Consider the following 20,328-nt stretch of genomic DNA (forward strand, 5'->3'; position numbering starts at 1 on the left):
CCCCTGCCCCAGCCCCACAGCACTTATGTATATACCCATAATTTATTTACATTAATACAATTGATTAATGTCTGTCTCCCCAGCTAGACTGTAAGCGTGTTGTGGGCAGGGAATGTGTCCATTATACTGTTATGCTGTACTCTCCCAAGCATTATACTGTTATGTTGTACTCTCCCAAGTACTTTGTACAGTTCCCTGCACACAGTAAGCACCCAATAAATATGATTGACTGATTAATTCATGTTGGATTCATAATAATAATAATAATAATAATGGCATTTGTTAAGCACTTACTATGTGCAAAGCACTGTTCTAAGCGCTGGGGAGGATACAAGGTGATCAGGTTGTCCCACGTGGGGCTCAAAGCCTTAATCCCCATTTTAGAGATGAGGTAACTGAGGCCCAGAGAAATTAAGTGACTTGCCGAAAGTCACACACCTGACAAGCGGTGGAGCTGGGATTTGAACCCATGACATCTGAATCCCAAGCCCGTGCTCTTTCTACTGAGCCACGCTGCTTCTCTGAACAGGTTCCTCACAGCTTGGCAGCTGCTGTCCCACTCTTTCCACAAATTTCAGACCCAAAGTAAGCACTGATCTTGGAGAGAAAAGAAATGTTTGGCCGAAATTGGCTATCAACACTACCTAAACTTACCAAATTAGTTCTCAGATCTCCACATTTTTTAATATGTCAAACACTGTGCTAAGTGCTGGGGTAAATACAAGTTAATTAGAGTGGACACAGTCCCTGTCCCGCATGGGGGAAGAGGGAGAACTGAGGCACAGCGAAGGGAAGTCATTTGCCCAAGGTCACACAGCAGGCAATTGGCAGAGGCGGAATTAGAACCCAGGTCCTCTGACTCCCACGTCCGTGCTCTCTCCACTAGGCCATGCTGTTTCTCCACTTTTCCTCATCTCTGTTGTTGTTCAAGCCTTAAATTTTGGAGAAACAGCTCTGGCCAGTGCGAAGTAGGGAGCATAGTTTGAGGGCAGAGGAGGGCACACCCATAGTGGAATGGGGTGCAGATCCGGATTTTTTTTTTAATGGTATTTGTTAAGCACTTACTATGTGCAAAGCACTGTTCTAAGCACTGATTTACCATGAGCACACTCCCTCTCTAGTCATCTCTTTTCCTGCCTCCCCATTCCCTGCCCAGCCATCAGCTGTGAGAGGTCAGAGAGGCAAGAAGGAAACAACAGGGAGGCAAAAGAGCACGTGAAGGAAACAATTAGGTAGGGGCTCCCTCCTTTCATGAGTTCAAACTCCCACCTCTTTTGCCCCTGCTCTCTGTTACCTCTACAACTACCTCCAAATACACCGTGGAAAATGACAAGCAATCAACCCACAGTACCAAACATCTACGGAGTGCAGAACATACAGTAAAAGGTGCTTATTTGTGGCCTAAATTGCATGGGTAATCACTTCAATGCTCAAATTCACTTTGCCCGTGTATATAAAGTTGAACTAAAAACAAACAAAAAAAAAATAGCCTTTAGTTTAGTGGTTATGAAGAATGAACTTCCTCTATTCAACCCCCAAATCAGATATAACACTGACAGACCAGCACAAGCTTCTGGTTCCCACTGGCCTTTTCCCTCCGGCTCTGAGTTAGTTGGGACAACTACATCACACTAGGAAAAGAAAGGAAGTCCAAGCAACTAGGAAATTTGAAGAGGCCGGCCTGCCTGCTACTGAAGGGTCCCTTCCCACTTTTTGCCAAAAGCTCCATGTTTCCCTTGACAAAAAAATTGGGTTTTTTTAGCCAGAAACAAGAAATTATTTTCTTCTGCTGGAATAACTGCAAAAATGAAAGCGGTCCCACACTGAATTTCCATGGTGAGTTTTGCGCTTACCAACCTAAGTGGGTGGAGTAAATAAATGCAAAATATTTCCAGAAAGACAATGTGGAGCTTATTCTATGCTAATGTTATTTGTACTTCAACTCGTACTTCAACTGAATATTCTTACCACATTGCCTTGTTCAAAATTTAACTGTGCTAAGACCCGGTGACACTTGCATTCTTATAACTTTTAAACACCACAAAAATAGCTAAATATGTCTTTAAAACATGAGGCTGTATTCCTTTTCGATGAAGTTCTTTGGGGCTGTAGCAATAAGTGCTACAATGCCAGGTGCTGCAGAAGGTGCAGAAATAGAATGGAAATTGCATGACCGTATTGCAAGCTGCCGCACCAGCAGGGAATTCCCCCAGTGATACTTTTCTTACCCATGGGGCCTTCCCTATTAGGGAACTGGGGTTCCCATGGCACGGAATGACGGGATAGAAAATCTAGCAATGTTTCTTGCTCTGTCAGATGCCCCACGGGGGGGGGAACCTGGTAGCCACAATGGCCAGGACCCTGGAAATCTATCACTGGCAACTGATCATCCCAACCAGTCAATCAATCATTATTTTATTGTACGCGTACTGTGTGCTAAGCGCTTGGGAGAGTAGAATTAGGATGAGGTATTTGACCCACAAAATTCCTTCATTGTGTGGCGGTGTGTAATGCCTAGTGTCCTACCAGCTGATCAGTTGTTCAGTGTGGTTTCGTCTTTAAACTCAAAGGCTGTAGATACATTATAGAGTTGAATTAGCTTGAATACTTTTCCCTTTTTTATGCAACAGTTTTCTTCACTAAATATGTGCACAATTAAAGTGAATGAAGAATGGCAACTGCAAATCAATTATCCAGTCTCTTCCCATGAATGGATATACCATTCGGGGGAATTCAGCCAATAAGCCGTCATTAGTTTTAGTGCCTATGCACTTCTGTTAAAGGAGTGGACTTAGAAGAGTCAAGCAAGAGAGACAAGGCAAAAGGAAAACAAAATTCTATAAAGTCGGTGTAAGAAAAATATATTTGTATTTTCTGTATTCAGGTGACAGCTGTGCAATTTCCATAACCACAGCAAATACATTAGAGCCAAAAAAAGACTTGTTTTATTTTTAGTTATTAATTTTGTAACTATACTGTACTATACATATAATAATAATGATAATGGCATTTGTTAAGCACTTACTATTGCAAAGCATTGTTCTAAGCTCTGGGGAGATATAAGGTAATCAGGTTGTCCGACATGGGGCTCACAGTCTTAATCCCCATTTTACAGATGAGGTAACTGGCACAGAGAATTTAAGTGACTTGCCCAAAGTCACATAGCTGACAAGTGGTGGAGCCAGGATACGAACCCATGACCTCTGACTACCAAGCCCGTGCTCTTTCCACTGAGCCACGCTGCTTCTCCAATCCACATGGGAAAATATTTAACTTAACACTACCCTTATTTTACAGGGAAAAAAATTCACTTTTATAGATCAAATATGTTTAGATACATTTTCCACTTAAAAACATGACAGTGCTCTATGCCTAGGAAAGTTTAAATTAGCTCAAAATAGGGACTGCATTCTAGCTTCTAGTCTCATATCCTCTTCCTTTACAGAGAAAAGCAATCTTTTAATAATAATAATAATAATAATGGCATTTATTAAGCGCTTACTATGTACAAAGCACTGTTCTAAGCGCTGGGGAGGTTACAATGTGATCAGGTTGTCCCTCGGGAGGCTCACAGTCTTAATCCCCATTTTACAGATGAGGTAACTGAGGCACAGAGAAGTTAAGTGGCTTGCCCAAAGTCACACAGCTAACAATTGGCGGAGCCGGGGTTTGAACCCATGACCTCTGACTCCAAAGCCCAGGCTCTTTCCACTGAGGCACGCTGCTTCTCTGAGGGGATAGAACACAAAGATAGCTATAGCTCTATTTCTTTATATCTATGTAATAGACTTCTGTAAATTCCAGCATAAACATGTAAGTTTTTAAGAAAACATTTTGTCTTCAAACCAAAATGTCCTTCAATAGTAAGGTACATCTTGAAATACTGTTCCTTTATAAACTGAAATGATTTTGTGAAACGATGTGAAACTCTGAGAAACTTTCCAGGGGGTAGACGGAGGATAAAGAAGAAAGATGAATCATTCAGCATAATTTAAAATTTTCAGGTAGGAACAATATTCAAGTATTCATTTCTTCTTAAAGTAGTTATTTTTCAACTAGAACATTTTGGGAGCCAAAGCCATAAACAAAAATCAAATGTTAAAGAATAGATATGCATTCTATGTAGCAAAGTTTGAAATCTATTAATAATTATGGCATTTATTAATTGCTTTCTCTGTGTTAAGTGCTGGGTTATTACAAGGTAATCAGATGAAGTACTCTCCCTGTCGCACGTAGCTCACAATCTGTCTCCTCTCCATTATACAGATGAGGAAATTGAGGCCCAGAGGGGTTAAATGGCTTGCCCAAAGTCACACAGCAGGCCAGTGGCAGAGTTGGAATTCAAACCTGGGTACCCTGCTGTTTGCACTACACCAAAATGCCTATTAACTAAACACTTTTAAAGCACTGATGCTGTGCTAATGATTTAACTCAAAGAATAGCTACTCTTACCTTGAGCCTGCTGCTCATGTTCTACGTATTATGTTTGATTTTCTCTACATATAGGGAGAAAAAAAAATCAAAGTTAGCTTTCAATTAACTGTAAAAATTCAATTTACTTGGCATTAATTCCAGCTAATTCCAGACCCTCCCCCAAGTGCGTTTCTTAAGGAAGAGGTTGTGTGGCAGAGTCCAAGGACATAAGAAAGAGCATCTCTCAGATATGTGTCTCCAAGCTACCCTTGACTAAGTTTCATTTTTCTGGTAGTTCAAGAGGATGGATGAACACAGGATCTCCAAGTCACCTGAGATGGGTTAAAATAAACAAGGCTGAACAAACTTTATAAAAACTCATGGAAACACCCCACCAGGCGTAAAGGCATAACCAATGACTATGGAGAATTTAGTGGAGTGAAAAGATCCCACGAGCGATCAGGAGTCAGGGATGGGCTGTTGGTTAAAGTAGGCAAAGTTGCTGAGTGCTCTGCACATAGTAAGCGCTCAATAAATGCGATTGATGATGATGGGAAAATGTTCAGTGATCAGCTCAGCAAATGGTACCTCCCAGCGATTAACCAGAGCAGCGAGTACCTTGGTACTGAGTGTCGAAAAGATTAGAGATCACCCCTCAGTCTTTCCAGCCACATACCTACCCATTGGTATCTACTAGCAACCCATCAGCGGCAGCATCTCAGAGAACAAAGAATAAATATATGTTCTTAGGGCAGCGGCTGCAGAATAGGAGCTCCAGCTGCAGGGCTGCCTTTGCCAAACGAAAATGGAGAATAACAGCCTATCTTGCTCCCCTTTTCTTTCCTTAGTCTTGGGCTAGAGTTTCATTCATTCAATCATATTTACTGAGCGCTTACTGTATGCGGGGCACTGTACTAGTTTCTTCCCACTGGTGCAAAAGACAAAAATCTTCCCCATCAACTCCATCTGACCATCTGAAAGAGCTTTGAGGTCTCCCACACTCAAAATGAGTTCAAAATTGTCCGGGCTAAGGGCTACAAAACTATTTTTTTGGAGTTTCTGGAGAAGCAGTGTGGTCTAGTGGAAAGACCTTGGGCCTGGGAGTCAGAATACCTGGGTTCTAATCCCGGCTCTGCTGATTGCCCTGCCAATTGTTTGCCGTTTGACCTTGGACAAATCACTTAACTTCTCTGTGCCTCAGTTTTCTCAACTGTAAAATGGGGACTCGATACCTGTTCTCCCTCCTACTTCAGACTGTGAACTCCATGTGGGACAGGGACTGTGTTTGACCTAACTTTTACCTACTCCAGTGCTTAGAACTGTTCTGATATACAGTAAGCGCTTAACAAGTACCATAAAATAAAGTTTTTCTTAAGGGAATCTTTTGCTATCAACCAGACCCTCCCAACCAGGGGTGATGCTGTAGATTTTATACTTGAGGAAGGTGACCTCAAGGTCAGGGGAAGCAGCATGGTGTAGTGGAAGAGCGCTGGTCTGGCATTGAGAGGACTCAGTTTTAAATGATCTGTGCCTTAGTTTCCTTATCTGTAAACGAGGGATTAAATACCTATTCTCCCACCCCTTAGACTGACTGTGGACCCTGTGTGGGGCAGAGACAGAGGCCGATTAGCTTGTATCTACCACAGAGCTTAGTTCAGTGCCTGGCAAATATTATCATTATTATTATCACCTGAATGTTCTTAAAAGAAAGTTATATGAGGTAAGAGATCAAGGTCAAAAATAAAACCCTATGAAAAATGATCATAAAACCTCTCAGTCTAGTATAGCAAAAATTACAATTAATATACTTAACCACCCTCCTTTTTAGGACTAAGATACAAGTAGGGACTGTCTCTATGTAGGGACTGGGTAGGGACTGTCTCTATGTGTTGCCAATTTGTACTTCCCAAGCGCTTAGTACAGTGCTCTGCACATAGTATGTGCTCAATAAATACGATTGATTGATTGATTGATTGATAGTCCGAAGCAGCATGGCGTGGTGGATAGAGCACAGGCCTGGGATTCAGAAAGTCAGGGGTTCTCATCCCAGCTCCGCCACTTGTCTGCTGTGTGACCTTGGAGAAGTGAAGTGACTTCCCTGGGCCTCAGTTCCCTCATCCGTAAAATGGAGATGGAGACTGTGAGCCCCACGTGGGACAGGGACTGTGTCCACCCCAATTTGCTTGAATCCACCCCAGCACTTAGTACAGTGCCTGGCACAGAGTAATCATTTAAATACCGTCATTATTAAGTAAAATAAGTGAAATCTGAACACAAATTGAGATTTGCCTCGGCCAGCGGGGCTTCCGGCAAAACTTTATTTAAGATAGAACAGACCTGAGAAGCCAAAGGAGGTAGCGGAGATGGTGAATGGGTCTTAGCCACATAATGTTAAGCGCTTAGTACAGTGCTCTGCACATAGTAAGTGCTCAATAAATACGATTGATTGATTGATAATGTTCAATTTTTAAACTCCAGTCTCCAGCAAGATGAAAGTTCAATTAATTGTCTTGCAGAATAGCGCTGAAAGAGCTAGGTGAATCTACCCCCTGCTGGTTGATATGAGGAAGTGCAGTAGATAGATAATACTCTAGTAATGACAAATCAATCAATCAATCGTATTTATTGAGCGCTTACTGTGTGCAGAGCACTGTACTAAGCGCTTGGGAAGTACAAGTTGGCAACATATAGAGACAGTCCCTACCCAACAGTGGGCTCACAGTCTAAAAGGGGGAGACAGAGAACAAAACCAAACATACTAACAAAATAAAATAAATAGAATAGATACGTACGAGTAAAATAAATAGAGTAATAAATATGTACAAACATATATACATATGTACAAAATAAAATAAATATAATAGCTATGTACAAGTAAAATAAATAAGAGTAATAAATATGTACAAACATATATACATATGTACAGGTGCTGGGGGGAAGGGAAGGAGGTAAGATGGGGGGGATGGAGAGGGGGATGAGGGGGAGAGGAAGGAAGGGGCTCAGCCTGGGAAGGCCTCCTGGAGGAGGTGAGCTCTCAGTAGGGCAATCAATCAATCATATTTATTGAGCGCTTACTGTGTGCAGAGCACTGTACTAAGCGCTTGGGAAGTACAAGTTGGCAACATATAGAGACAGTCCCTACCCACCAGTGGGCTCACAGTCTAGAAGTGAAATAAGTAAGACAAATACTGAACCTCTCCTCAATTTCCTGATGTGGAAACAAGTGGCACGTCAAACGGCCGAACCTAAGATGAAGCATCACCAACATGAAGAAAAGGGAAATAGTTTATACTCTAATTTTGGTGCAGCAATAAAGGAAAAAACGTTTACTGGAACCAAGCAGAGTGGCCTAATGGAGTGGGGGCCTGGGAGTCCGAAGGATAATAATCATGATGATGATGGTATTTGTTAAGCACTTACTATGTGCAAAGCACTGATCTGGGTTCTGATCCCAGCTCCGCCACGTGTCTGCTCTGTGACATTGGGCAAGTCACTTACCTCTCCATACCTCAGTTGCCTCATCTGTAAAATGAGGCTTAAGACTGTGAGCCCCATGTGGGAAACGGAATGTGTCCAACCTGATTAGCTTGTATCTACCCCAGTGCTTAGAACAGTGCCCAGCACATAGTAAGCACTTAACAAATACCATAACAAAAAAAGGGGGAAATTTAGGCCTGATTTAAAGATCCAATTGCATGTAAACCTGGCCCGAGGGCTGAATCTGGCCAGCATCACGAACTGCTAGATGAGGTTAGCAAGATTCCCTGCTCCCTTCTCCTTCTCCCCCACATCATCATCATCATCAATCGTATTTATTGAGCGCTTACTGTCTGCAGAGCACTGTACTAAGCGCTTGGGAAGTACAAGTTGGCAACATCCCATGCTGAAACTCCAAGAGCAGCAGTGAGTGCAAGCTAGCAACTAGGAGCCAGGGGGAAGTGACTGTACTTTCACACCTTAAAACTTTCCCTTTCCATCCTTCCCACCCCAATCTTCACTGTAAGCAGGCAGTCACCATGTGTTAGCGTCCCCTGAGCCAAAATCACTGTCCACCCCTGAAGTAAACTATCCTTACTGAAGATGACCCAAGAATTTTGTTTTAAGCTAATGAACTCAGATATTCCTTTGTACAAGCCTGCTGTTCATGGGTAAGCATCTTATTTGTAACAGGAGGCAGACTGCAGAAAGAATGACTACTAACAAATATCAGTAAATATTTGTGGTGTCTAGCAAAGGACCATAATAGCAGAGTTTTTGCATGAAAAACTGCATTGGAGAATGATGGAACTGATGACTCAAATGGATCTATAGGTATATTTTTCATTTTGTACTGCATTAAATAAGAGTTCAGAGCAAATATTTGGAAAAAAACGGCATCTTTGCACTGAATTTAAGTTGGGGAACACAAACACTCACATATGACATATTGAACAAATTTAGATTTTTAAATGTATCATACAAGCCTAACCCTGATGCTCCAATTTCATTGATTTTTAAAAATTTATAGAAATTTATAGAAAATCTACTTTAAAATTATCATGGGTGCTCATCACAGGTAGAGAAGAAAAGTGTTTTCTAAATAGCTCTAGAGCCTTGCTATTCTTAGCATGCAAAGATTTCTCAGTTTCCAGTTCACTTTTGATGGATTCCAGTTTTCTCTCTATTTTCATCATCTTTAAATCATAGTCCAATTTCATCTTTTCTTTCATGGCAACACCACCTAGCTCAGATTGTTGCTTTAATTTTTTAACAGTTTCTTTTAAATCTTCGTTTTCTAATTCTAATTTCTGAATAACTTCTCTTGCTTGCAGGAGAGCTTTAGTTAAGTTTTTTACATTCCCTGCCTCTTCAGATAAGTCTCTTTTTAAAGCCTGAAGCTCTCTATCTTTTCTCAAATTATCCCTTTGAACCTGTTGTAAATGAAGAGTTTTAAAGCAGATTTCTTTTTTGGAGTTCAAAAGTTCTTTTTCAGCATTTTCAAAGTCCACTTCTAACTTTCTGCATTTGGCTTTCAGTTCTTCCATTTCTGCGTTCAAGGAGGACAGCTGAATTTTTTGAGAAATTCCTTCTGCACGGTTTTTGTGCATTTCTTGTCGCAGAGCTGCTAATTCCTTTGCATTCCAGATACAATACCCCTCTGTTTCCTCAATGCTTTCTTCAGTTCCAAGACCTAAATTAGTGGCTCCCCGGCAGGCACAATTCCCATCTACTTCCTTCTTTGAAATGTTTATCTCTCCCTCTGTTAACTTTGGTACCCATTCTTGTTCAATTAGTTGGGCAGTGAATTCGTTCCTTTTAAGTTTCTTTTCTTCTTGAAACTTTTTAATTGCCAAATTGTAGATTTCTTCCACTCTCTTTACTCTGTCCAAAGCCAGTTTTTCAGACCAAGATTCGGGCTGATGAGTTTGACTTAAAAAATCCTGTGTGTTAAAATGAGGAGAAAATAACTTTTCCACCCAATGCTTCTCTTGTGCCATTCCTATAGAACCTTCTGCTTGTTCCTGAAAACAGAACAAAGAAGTTCAAAGTACATAATTTAAAAGGCCACAAAAATCAAAAAAAGTGAACTGTGAAACTACCTGTGTCTAGTTCTTGAAAGATAGCCATTTCTAGAGAATCTTGCAGTAAATCTTCATCCAAGATTTACTGAAGATTTACCTCCTTCCTCTCCCCCTCGTCCCCCTCTCCATCCTCCCATCTTACCTCCTTCCCTTCCCCACAGCACCTGTATATATGTATATATGCTTGTACATATTTATTACTCTATTTATTTATTTATTTTACCTGTACATATCTAGTCTATTTATTTTATTTTGTTAGTATGTTTGATTTTGTTCTCTGTCTCCCCCTTTTAGACTGTGAGCCACTGTTGGGTAGGGACTGTCTCTATGTGTTGCTAACTTGTACTTCCCAAGCGCTTAGTACAGTGCTCTGCACTCAGTAAGCGCTCAATAAATACGATTGATTGATTGATTGATTGATCCACAGCTATATTTTTTTAAATGTTATTCGTTAAGTACTTACTATGTGCCAGGCCCTGTATTAAGTGCTGAGGTAGGTACGAGAGACAAGGTCCCTGTCCCACATAGGGCTCACAATCTTAGTCCCCATTTTACAGATGAAGTAACTGAGGAACAGAGAAATTATGTCATTTGCCTGAGGTCACACAGCAGGTAAGTGGTGGATCTGAGATTGGAATCCAGGTCCTCTGACTCACAGGCCGTGCTCTTTCCACTAAGCCAGGCAGCTTCTGATTGGTCTGTAATATGAAAAATGCTTAGAAATCAGATTATGTTAAACATACTGGGGTTGTTAATAAAGCTCAGTTTTCTAGAGATCACTGAGTTATAGCACTACCTTTTCAGTTTTAAATGATTAAAGCTCACTGAACCCTGGGTGAACAACCTTTGGTGAAGCTTACGATGCAGACTTCCTCATGACAAACTTTCCAAAATTGCCCCTCTGATTCTGACCTGTAATATTCCACATAAATTTGATTCCTGGGTCTTTATTTTAGGTGAGACAGTCAATGGTCTCCAAGTTTGTTCGTTTGTACACAGCAATTACAGTAAGTGAATCTGCTGCATCCAGTGTATTACAATTAGGCCACCAAATATATTATTCTTGAGACAAAACCAGAATTTGTATCGAATTCTTTAGTGGTGAAAAGCCAGCAAATTAACTCGCGGTTTTTGTGCATATGAAATTGATATTTAAAGTATTTATTTTTCCTTTCTAAGAATGGACCACTTTATGTGGTAAAAATCATTAGGAGAATTTAAATGATACAGATTTTACTGTCTGTATTTAAATCAGAGAATAAATTCAGTAGCATGGATTCCTGGCTATGCAAAAATTAACCCAAACCAGAAAGCAAAACCAGTAAGTTTCCCAAATGTCATTAATTCAACACCCCTATTCATTCAAAAGGAGGTAAAAACAGTCCAATCCATAAATGAGTGGTTTTCTTGGGTACACTTCAACTTTAGTGTCAGGTCCACACCAGCTTTTAAAGGGGGCAGGCAAACTACAACTGCAAGTTAGACAAACAGATTTTCCATGTTTTCTGCTTGCAAATTCACAGAAACACCAGGGTGATAAGTATTAATTGTGATAATTCTCCCTCCTTTCTCCTTGAACACCCATCCTCCTCTTCCTTCCCTAATATCTCTTCTTCACCTGTCAAGGGAACAAAAATTTGCACATTTTGGTGGATGCAATTTCCCTCATCCCTACAAGTATTAATGAATCATAGCCAGGGAAGTCACAGGCATTATGAAGAGAGGTAGAGAGAGAGAAAGAGAGAAAGGAAGAGAAGAAAAACTGGAGCTTTCTAATTTTTCAAGAGTACAGATAAGCAAGCTTCTAATATGGTATTAAAAGTCCCATTTGCCAGCCACATTTTTACCAAACCAGTTTCGGTCAAGTGTTTGCAGAAGCACATTCTCATTCTGTGCTGAGCGTTGGTTTTGGGAGGTTCTGGGGGTTAGGTGGGATAAAATACAGGCAGAGACAGCAGTAATGACACATCAGGAGCCAGAGCTAGACCGCAGGGAGGGGGCAGAATGGGAGGTGGGCAAAAATGATAGGAAGTTATAATAACTGTACTATTTGTTCAGTGTATACTACATGCCAAGTGCTGGGATAGAGACAAGATGAACAGTCCCTGTCCCAGATGGGGCTCATCTGGGAAGGAGAAGTGGGAAGGAGAACAGACACGTAATAATTATTTTACAGATGAGGAAACTGAAGCAAACAGAAGTGAATTGACTTGCCCAAATTCACAAAGCAGGCAAGTAGTGGAACCAGGATAAGAACCTAGGTCCCGTTGGTGCTGTGGGGAATCTAAGCTGTGTGTCCGTCTCCCCCTCTAGACCATAAGATCACTATGGGCAGGGAATGTGTCTGCTAATTCTGTTGTATTGTACTCTCCCAAAAGCTTAGAATAGTGCTCTGCACATATTAAAGCCTCAATAAATACCACTGATTGACAAGCTGCTCTAGACAGGAGGGCTTGGAGATGACAGTCAACTCCTGATTAAAAGAACCCTGTAACCTCATCACAGGATGCACTGAGGTGGGGAGCAAAACTCTCAGATCACCACCAACTTCACCGAATTTGCCTTTTGTGTAGCATATGAGGTTCCATGGGGAATTAAAAAGGTGCTTGTCCACAAGGAACTCAGAAGGTAATGAACAACTAGAAAAAATACATTCATTTATCGGCCATAACCACATTACTATAAATTAGGTTACCTTCTGATGTTTAATAACAAATTTCCCTGTCTTTTTTTTTCTTCTAATCCAGACCACCTTTTGAAATATTTTCAACTGTAAGACAGTTAGGAATAAATACATTTGCCAAAGTCACAAAACTGAGTGAAAAAAGAAAAGAAAAGATGACTTAGCATTGGTTTGGGCATATTACCCAAATATGTAATAAGTCTCATTATGGCAAAAAGGAGATAAGCTAGTAGCTCCTTCCTGGAAATAAGAAGCCAGACCCATGTCTAATTCCCACCTATATTCTTTCCCAGTGTACTGAGTGTTCTGCACATACAGTATGGTCAATGAATACCACTACTACTACCATGAAGATGTCCTTCACTGGTGGGGTCTGTATAGGGCAGGCATAGTCTTGGGTCCAAGCTGCAATAGGAAAACGGATGTTAAGTATCTAATGCCAGTGAGTATTGTATCATGCAGGTGAGATCAACATTTCTGAAGCCACATTATTTTGCACCAGAGCCCATTCCAGAACTCTGAACTGTCCACTTGCACCAAATCATAAATAGCATTTTGGGGCTTTTCCATCCCTCACCTCTGTCGCTCCAACCCTCTGCAGCCGTGGAGGACCCCGAGTCCTTCTGGACTGTAAGTTCACTATGGGCAGGGAATGTGTCTATAATGTTATTGTGTTGTTCTCTCCCAAGTACAGTGCCTTACACACCGTAAGCTAAGGGCTTAATAAATATGATCAATTACTTGATTGGGCAGGCTGAGAAGATGCAGTGAGAGCAAATAAGAATAATAATAATTCTGGTATTAAGCGCTTACTGTGTGGCAGGCAATGTACTAAGTGTTGGGGAGGATACAAGCAAATCGATTTGGACACAGAGCCATCTGAATCTCTGGGCTCAGCTATCAACTGGATGAACTTCCAAGTCAGTCAGGAGGAGATACACCTGGGGATAAAATCTCTCAGAAATTTCACTACTACAACCTAAAGTTTCTGAGCCTTTTAAAAACTCGTAAGTCATATGCAGTTAGTGTCATGTGATAACATGCAAAGCCTAACATTTCTGTTAACCTACCATTAAAAATGGCCAGGGCAGAGCCTAAAACAGAGGGGAAGGATGCTGTAATAAGAACAATAATAGTGGTATTTGCTAAGTGCTTACTACTGGGGTGGATACAAGATAATCAGATTGGACACAGTCCCTATTCCACATAGGGCTCATAGTCTAAGGGGGCGGGAGAAGAGATATGGAATCCCCATTTAACTTATGAGGAAACTGAGGCACGGGGAAATGAAGTGACATGCCCTAGGTCACATAGAAAGCATATGGTGGAGCCAGGATTAGGCCATTGGCCCTGGTTCTTTCCTGGCAATCATGCATCCAGAGGAAGCAGCATGGCCTAGTGGCTAAAGCACTGGCCTGAGAGTCAGAAGGACCTGGGTTCTAATCCCGGCTCCACCACTTGGCTGCCGTGTGACCTTGGGCGAGTTAATTTCTCTGTGCTTCACTTACCTCATCTGTAAAATAGGGATTAAGACTGTGAGCCCCATGTGGGACATGGACTATATCCAACCTGACTAACTTGTATCTTACCCCAATGCTTAGTACAATGCCTTGGCACATAATAAGCACTTAATAAATACCATTCAAAAAAAAGCTTCCACCTGCTGCAACCTCAAACTCAGACTTCGCCTGAATCTGGAGAAGTAAGCAAGAGACAAGAGATTAGCCTGAGCCCGCAGTGCTCTGCACACAGTAGGCACTCAGTAAATACGATTGAATGAATGAGAGAACAATGAGGCACAAGGAGAGAACGGAGTCATTTGGTGGAGTCACTTATCCAGGACATAAGAATGGTGCTACCAGTCCCTCTTCCTTCTCTAGCAAATACTTTCTGGCTGAAAGGAAGAGAGGAATGGCTATAACGTGCCCTCTCCTATGTAGCAAAAGAAAAACATACAGTTTGGGATTCACACTCCATTTATCCTGCGGGAAACCCACTCATCAACTGTAATGCGTAGACATTGAGAATCCACTCAGTGCTATGAGGAAGAATATGTTATGACTCAGAATGGCATATACTGAAATATTGGTGAATTACGGTTGCCTTTAAAATGCATATTGTGTTGAGCTTTCCAAGGGCAATTCTTACTTTTTTCTCCTTCCAATGTTGTCAATGCAAGTGGATCCAGAGAGCAAGGCATTCAGAAGGCAGGCCCTTCTGGGGGCCGGGGTGGGGACTCCGCAAAAGGCAGGGAAGAGAAAGACAGAGACAGAGATACAGAGAAAGAGAAATCTATTAGAGAGTGGTAGAGAAAAGAGACAGAAAGGGGCGGAAGGAGAGAGAAAGGAGATGACGGGAAATGGAGAGAAAGATAGTTACACTCATAGAAGGGGACAAACTCAATTGGAAGTTGCAGAAAACACCATATTGTTCGCACGTCTACTATTTATGGAAATATTCTTGCTGAGAGCATCACTTCAGGGTTCCAGAATGCACCTCTGGGTGTATATATTCAAGGACATTTTACTGGCCTTAGAGGCCTACAAAGGGAGAAATCAGTGTTTATTTTTTTTAAAAAAAAATTCAAAACCACAAGTTTCTTAGTGGCATGAAGGTAAAGAAACCTTGTTTTCAGTCAAATGAAAGAGCTTTTTGTAGTAACAGCTGAAAGTTGTGTGTTCCCACCTGTGCAGATTGGGATATTGGCCTGCAGGACTGCATGCCTGACAGTAAACTGGATGACTTCCAGGCCTACCAAATGATGTCCACTGCCCCAAGGACTTAGGGAGGAGGGTGTTTGGGCTGCTCCCTTTACCTCACTGCCAGCTGCCTAGAACCCAATAGTAATAATAATAAAGATGGTGGTATGTTAACCCCTTACTGTGTGCCAGGCACTGTACTAAGCACTGAGGTGGATACAAGCAATTTGGCTTGGCCACAGTCCCTATCCCACTTAGGGCTCAGTCTTAATCCCCATTTTACAGATGAGGTAACTGAGGCACCGATAAGTGAATTGACTTGTCCAAAGGCACACAGCAGACATCCATGACTTGTGCTCTATCCGCCACACCATGCTGCTTCTCAAATAATCCCATGAGGGTGAAATGGTAAATCTGTCTAGGAGGGCACATACTCAACTCTTTCTCTTCACCCCGACCTCTTTCCATCCCACCTCCTTCCCTTCCCCACAGCACCTGTATATATGTATATATGTTTGTACATATTTATTACTCTATTTATTTTACTTATACATATCTATTCTATTTATTTTATTTTGTTAGTATGTTTGGTTTTGTTCTCTGTCTCCCCCTTTTAGACTGTGAGCGCCCTGTTGAGTAGGGACTGTCTCTACATGTTGCCAACTTGTACTTCCCAAGCGCTTAGTACAGTGCTCTGCACACAGTAAGTGCTCAATAAATACGACTGATTGATTGATTGATTTCCCTTATCTGCACTATTTGCAGAACACCTGTAATTGATATCCTGTCATTATTTCAAACTTATACACAATAGTAGATTGATTAATTGATTATCTCTTCCAGTCACTAAAAGGTGCTTAGAAAGAGGTAATACCTTTCAAATAGATGAATCCTTTATTCCCAGAGGGTCCCCATTTTTCCCCACATATCAATTTTCTGGGCATTTACGTTCCTATCCTGGCATATTGTAGGTTATAATTAATTGACAATGTCAAAAAAACCCTCCTCATCTTTAGCAAAGGAAGATTAATCAGAGGGAACAATTTTAATATGCAACCAGTTATGAATATCTGATTGGGCAGAAGCCCTTACCAAACGGTAGCATTTAGCACACTTTTAGCTCCTAGTGAACAAATGCAATAGTGTTACCATTAATGATATTTTCAAAATATTTCAAATAGACCTTCTTTCATTATTTTGAATTTTCAAAAAATTTAAATGACAGACAACATGAATTTTTATGTTAGGTCTTTTAGTTTTTCGAATTTGGCACAAAAGGCCATTTTAGTTCAAAACATACAGGGATCATGTCTGCTAAATATTTACTGATCTCTCACAATATCTTGGTACAGGGCTTTACACACAGTAGATGCTCAATAGGCACTATGGTTTGACCATTCTGTCCTTTGAGAGTATTCACAAGTGAGCTGCCCTTTTAAAATTGGAACTAACCATAACATTAAGTGACATGCCCCAATTTTTGGTTATGAGTAAAATCTGTCAAATAAAATGATACAATTAGCATCATGATGAATAAGACTTCAATAGGCCTGGAGGGTACTTCAATTTTCAATTTGTGTCTTGGAGCAACTCCTGTAATAATCATAATGGTGTTTTTTTGTGGTATTTGTTAAGTGCTTACTATGGAACAGGCACTTTAATAAGCACAGGGATAGATAAAAGCTAATTGGGTTGGATGAAGTCCATGTTCCACAAGGGGATCACTGTCTTAATCCCCATTTGACCGATGAGAGAACTAGGGCTCAGAGAAGTTCTGTGATTTGCCCAAAGTCACACAACAGACAAGGGGTGGATCTGGATTAGAACCCAGGTCCTTCCGACTCCCAGGCTCTATCCAGTAGGCCACGCTGCTTCTCTGGTGTTTGTTTAGTGCTTACTATGTGTCAATCACTGCACAAAATGCTGGAGAAGATCCAGGAAAATCAAGTCAGGCACAGTCTCTGGCCCACATGGGGCTCTTGAAGTTGCTGGCTATTTTACCTTTCCCACACGGGGTAAATAACGGAATGGAAAAATTAACCCAATCCCAAGGCTGTGAAACTTCCTCTGCCGCAATTCCGGGCTGTAGTTTTGGATAATGTCATCAGATGGCCCTTCACCAAATGTACTCGATCTTCAACAGACTCCGGCAGCAGGTCCTCTTTGCCAGGTTCATTCATTCAATCGTATTTATTGAGCGCTTACTATGTGCAGAGCACTGCAGAGAAGCAGTGTGGTTCAGTGGAAAGAACCCCGGCTTGGGAGTCAGCAGTCATGGGTTCTAATCCCACCTCTGCCACTTGTCAGCTGTGTGACTTTCGGTAAATCACTTAATTTCTCTTGGCCTCAGTTCCCTCATCTGTAAAATGGGGCTGAAGACTGTGAGCCCCAATCAATCAATCAATCGTATTTATTGAGCGCTTACTGTGTGCACAGCACTGTACTAAGCACTTGGGAAGTACAAGTTGGCAACATATAGAGACAGTCCCTACCCAACAGTGGGCCCCACGTGCGACAACCTGATTACCTTGTATCTCCCCCAGCGCTTAGAACAGTGCTTGGCACATACTAAGCGCTTAACAAATACCAACATTATTATTATTACAATGCAGTAATAAAGAGAGACAGTCCCTTCCCACTGGGGGCTCACCGTCTGGGATGGGGGAGAGACAGACATCAATACAACTAAACAGGCATCGAGACATGGTTCCCCGACAGCAATCAATCAATCGTATTTATTGAGCGCTTACTGTGTGCCGAGCACTGTACTAAGCGCTTGGGAAGTCCAAGTTGGCAACATATAGGGACGGTTTCTACCCACAGTCTAGAAGGGAGAGACAGAGAACAAAACCAAACATATTAACAAAATAAAATGAATAGAATAGATAAGTACAAGTAAAATAAATACGTACAAACATATATACAGGTGCTGTGGGGAAGAGAAGGAGGTAAGACGGGGGGGATGGAGAAGAAGAAAATGCCTGCAGAACAGAACCACGTCTACGCAATATTCAAAAGCGAAATGGCAACCGCTGCAAACTCGCAACCACCGCAGGGTATTAGAAGGGAACATCTCTCGTACATATCTATTCTATTTATTTTATTTTGTTAGTATGTTTGGTTTTGTTCTCTGTCTCCCCCTTTTAGACTGTGAGCCCAATGCTGGGTAGGGACTGTCTCTATATGTCGCCAATTTGTAGTTCCCAAGCGCTTAGCGCAGTGCTCTGCACACAGGAAGCGCTCAATAAATACGATTGATGATGATGATGAAGGGAACAGACCACGGATTGTTAGACGGAAGCCCTGGAACTCAGAAGGTCCTGGGTTCTAATCCCCGCTCCACCTCCTGTCTGCTGCGCATCCTTGGGCAGGTCACTTTTGATTGATTGATTCATTCAGGCGTATTTATTGAGCGCTTACTGTGTGCAGTCCCAAGTTGGCAACATAAAGAGACGGTCAAAACACTGGTCCCCCAACTCTGGATGGGGGGTATCCACTACTCCCCGGCCTCCTCCCTCCCTAGACGTACCTGGGAGCCTAAGAGGGGTTTCTAAGAGTTCTGACTCCTCTTTAGATCCGAGCCATCACGTGCGAGGGCCTCGGGTGCGAATCCTGAACTGAGCTGTTTGCTTTTAAATGAGCCCAGGGGCCGGCCTGGGCGGTAGGCCGGCATCCCTGCGAAGATGCAGCCGCGGGAGGGCCGACCGTTGCCTTGGCAACCGGGCCTGACTGTTGAAAGCGACAAGGCCCTCCCTCCCTCTCTTCTGGGCATGCTCAGTGCAACCCCAGCAAACGGCTCCCAACCGTCTGGGGCAGCGCTTATGCGCATGCGCGAGGTCGAGCGTTAAATTCCTCACAGGAATGGCTGCTTGATGGTCAATCAATCAATCGTATTGATTGAGCTCTTACTGTGTGCAGAGCACCGTACTAAGCGCTTGGGAAGTCCAAGTTGGCAGCATACAGAGACAGTCCCTTCCCAACAGTGGGCTCACAGTCTAGAAGGGGGAGACAGAGAACAAAACCAGAACATACTAACAAAATAAAATAAATCATCATCATCAATCGTGTTTATTGAGCGCTTACTGTGTGCAGAGCACTGGACTAAGCGCTTGGGAAGTCCAAGTTGGCAGCATATAGAGACAGTAGCTACCCAACAGTGGGCTCACAGTCTAGAAGGGGGAGACAGAGAACAAAACCAAAACATACTGACAAAATAAAATAAATCATCATCATCAATCGTATTTATTGAGCGCTTACTGTGTGCAGAGCACCGGACTAAGCGCTTGGGAAGTCCAAGTTGGCAGCATGGAGAGACAGTCCCTACCCAACAGTGGGCTCACAGTCTAGAAGGGGGAGACAGAGAACAAAACCAAAACATACTGACAAAATAAAATAAATCATCATCATCAATCGTATTTATTGAGCGCTTACTATGTGCAGAGCGCTGGACTAAGCGCTTGGGAAGTCCAAGTTGGCAACATAGAGAGACAGTCCCTACCCAACAGTGGGCTCACAGTCTAGAAGGGGGAGACAGAGAACAAAACCAAAACATACTAACAAAATAAAATAAATAGAATAGATATGTACAAGTAAAATAAATAGAATAACAAATATGTACAAACATATATACATATATACAGGTATACATATATGCAGGTATATACACTAGACTGTGAAGTCTAGAGCCAAAATTAGTAATAATGATAATGGCATTCATTAAGTGCTTACTATGTGCAAAGCACCGTTCTAAGCGCTGGGGTGGTTACAAGGTGATCACGTTGTCCCACGTGGGGGTTTACAGTTACAGATGAGGGAACTGAGGCACAGAGAATCAATCAATTGTATTTATTGAGCGCTTACTGTGGGCAGAGCACTGTACTAAGCTCTTGGGAAGTACAAGTTGGCAGCATATAGAGACAGTCCCTACCCAACAATCAATCAATTGCATTTATTGAGCGCTTACTGTGTGCAG

General features: G+C 42.0%; 1 protein-coding gene across 4 annotated transcripts; it reads right to left on the reverse strand.

Annotated features, from left to right (window-relative positions):
* Nucleotides 1–8,734: 8,734 nt before the first annotated feature.
* CCDC160 (coiled-coil domain containing 160) lies at nt 8,735–19,039 on the reverse strand. Of its 4 annotated transcripts, none has more exons than XM_038748331.1 (3): nt 18,886–19,039; nt 13,004–13,062; nt 8,735–9,914 (listed from the first exon to the last, which is right to left on the reverse strand). In XM_038748331.1, the coding sequence occupies exons 2-3, from the start codon at nt 13,004–13,006 to the stop codon at nt 8,925–8,927; spliced, it is 993 nt and encodes a 330-aa protein (XP_038604259.1). In that variant the 5' UTR covers nt 13,007–13,062; nt 18,886–19,039; the 3' UTR covers nt 8,735–8,924. The 4 variants fall into 4 exon arrangements, with proteins under 4 accessions (XP_038604259.1, XP_038604258.1, XP_038604261.1 ...); XM_038748330.1 differs by lacking the exon at nt 18,886–19,039 and adding an exon at nt 14,806–14,911; XM_038748333.1 differs by lacking the exon at nt 13,004–13,062 and having other exon boundaries at nt 18,886–19,027.
* Between the last annotated feature and the right edge of the window lie 1,289 nt (nt 19,040–20,328).

The sequence above is a fragment of the Tachyglossus aculeatus genome, chromosome 6, assembly GCF_015852505.1.
Source record: "Tachyglossus aculeatus isolate mTacAcu1 chromosome 6, mTacAcu1.pri, whole genome shotgun sequence".
In the NCBI taxonomy this organism is placed as follows: Eukaryota; Metazoa; Chordata; class Mammalia; order Monotremata; family Tachyglossidae; genus Tachyglossus; species Tachyglossus aculeatus.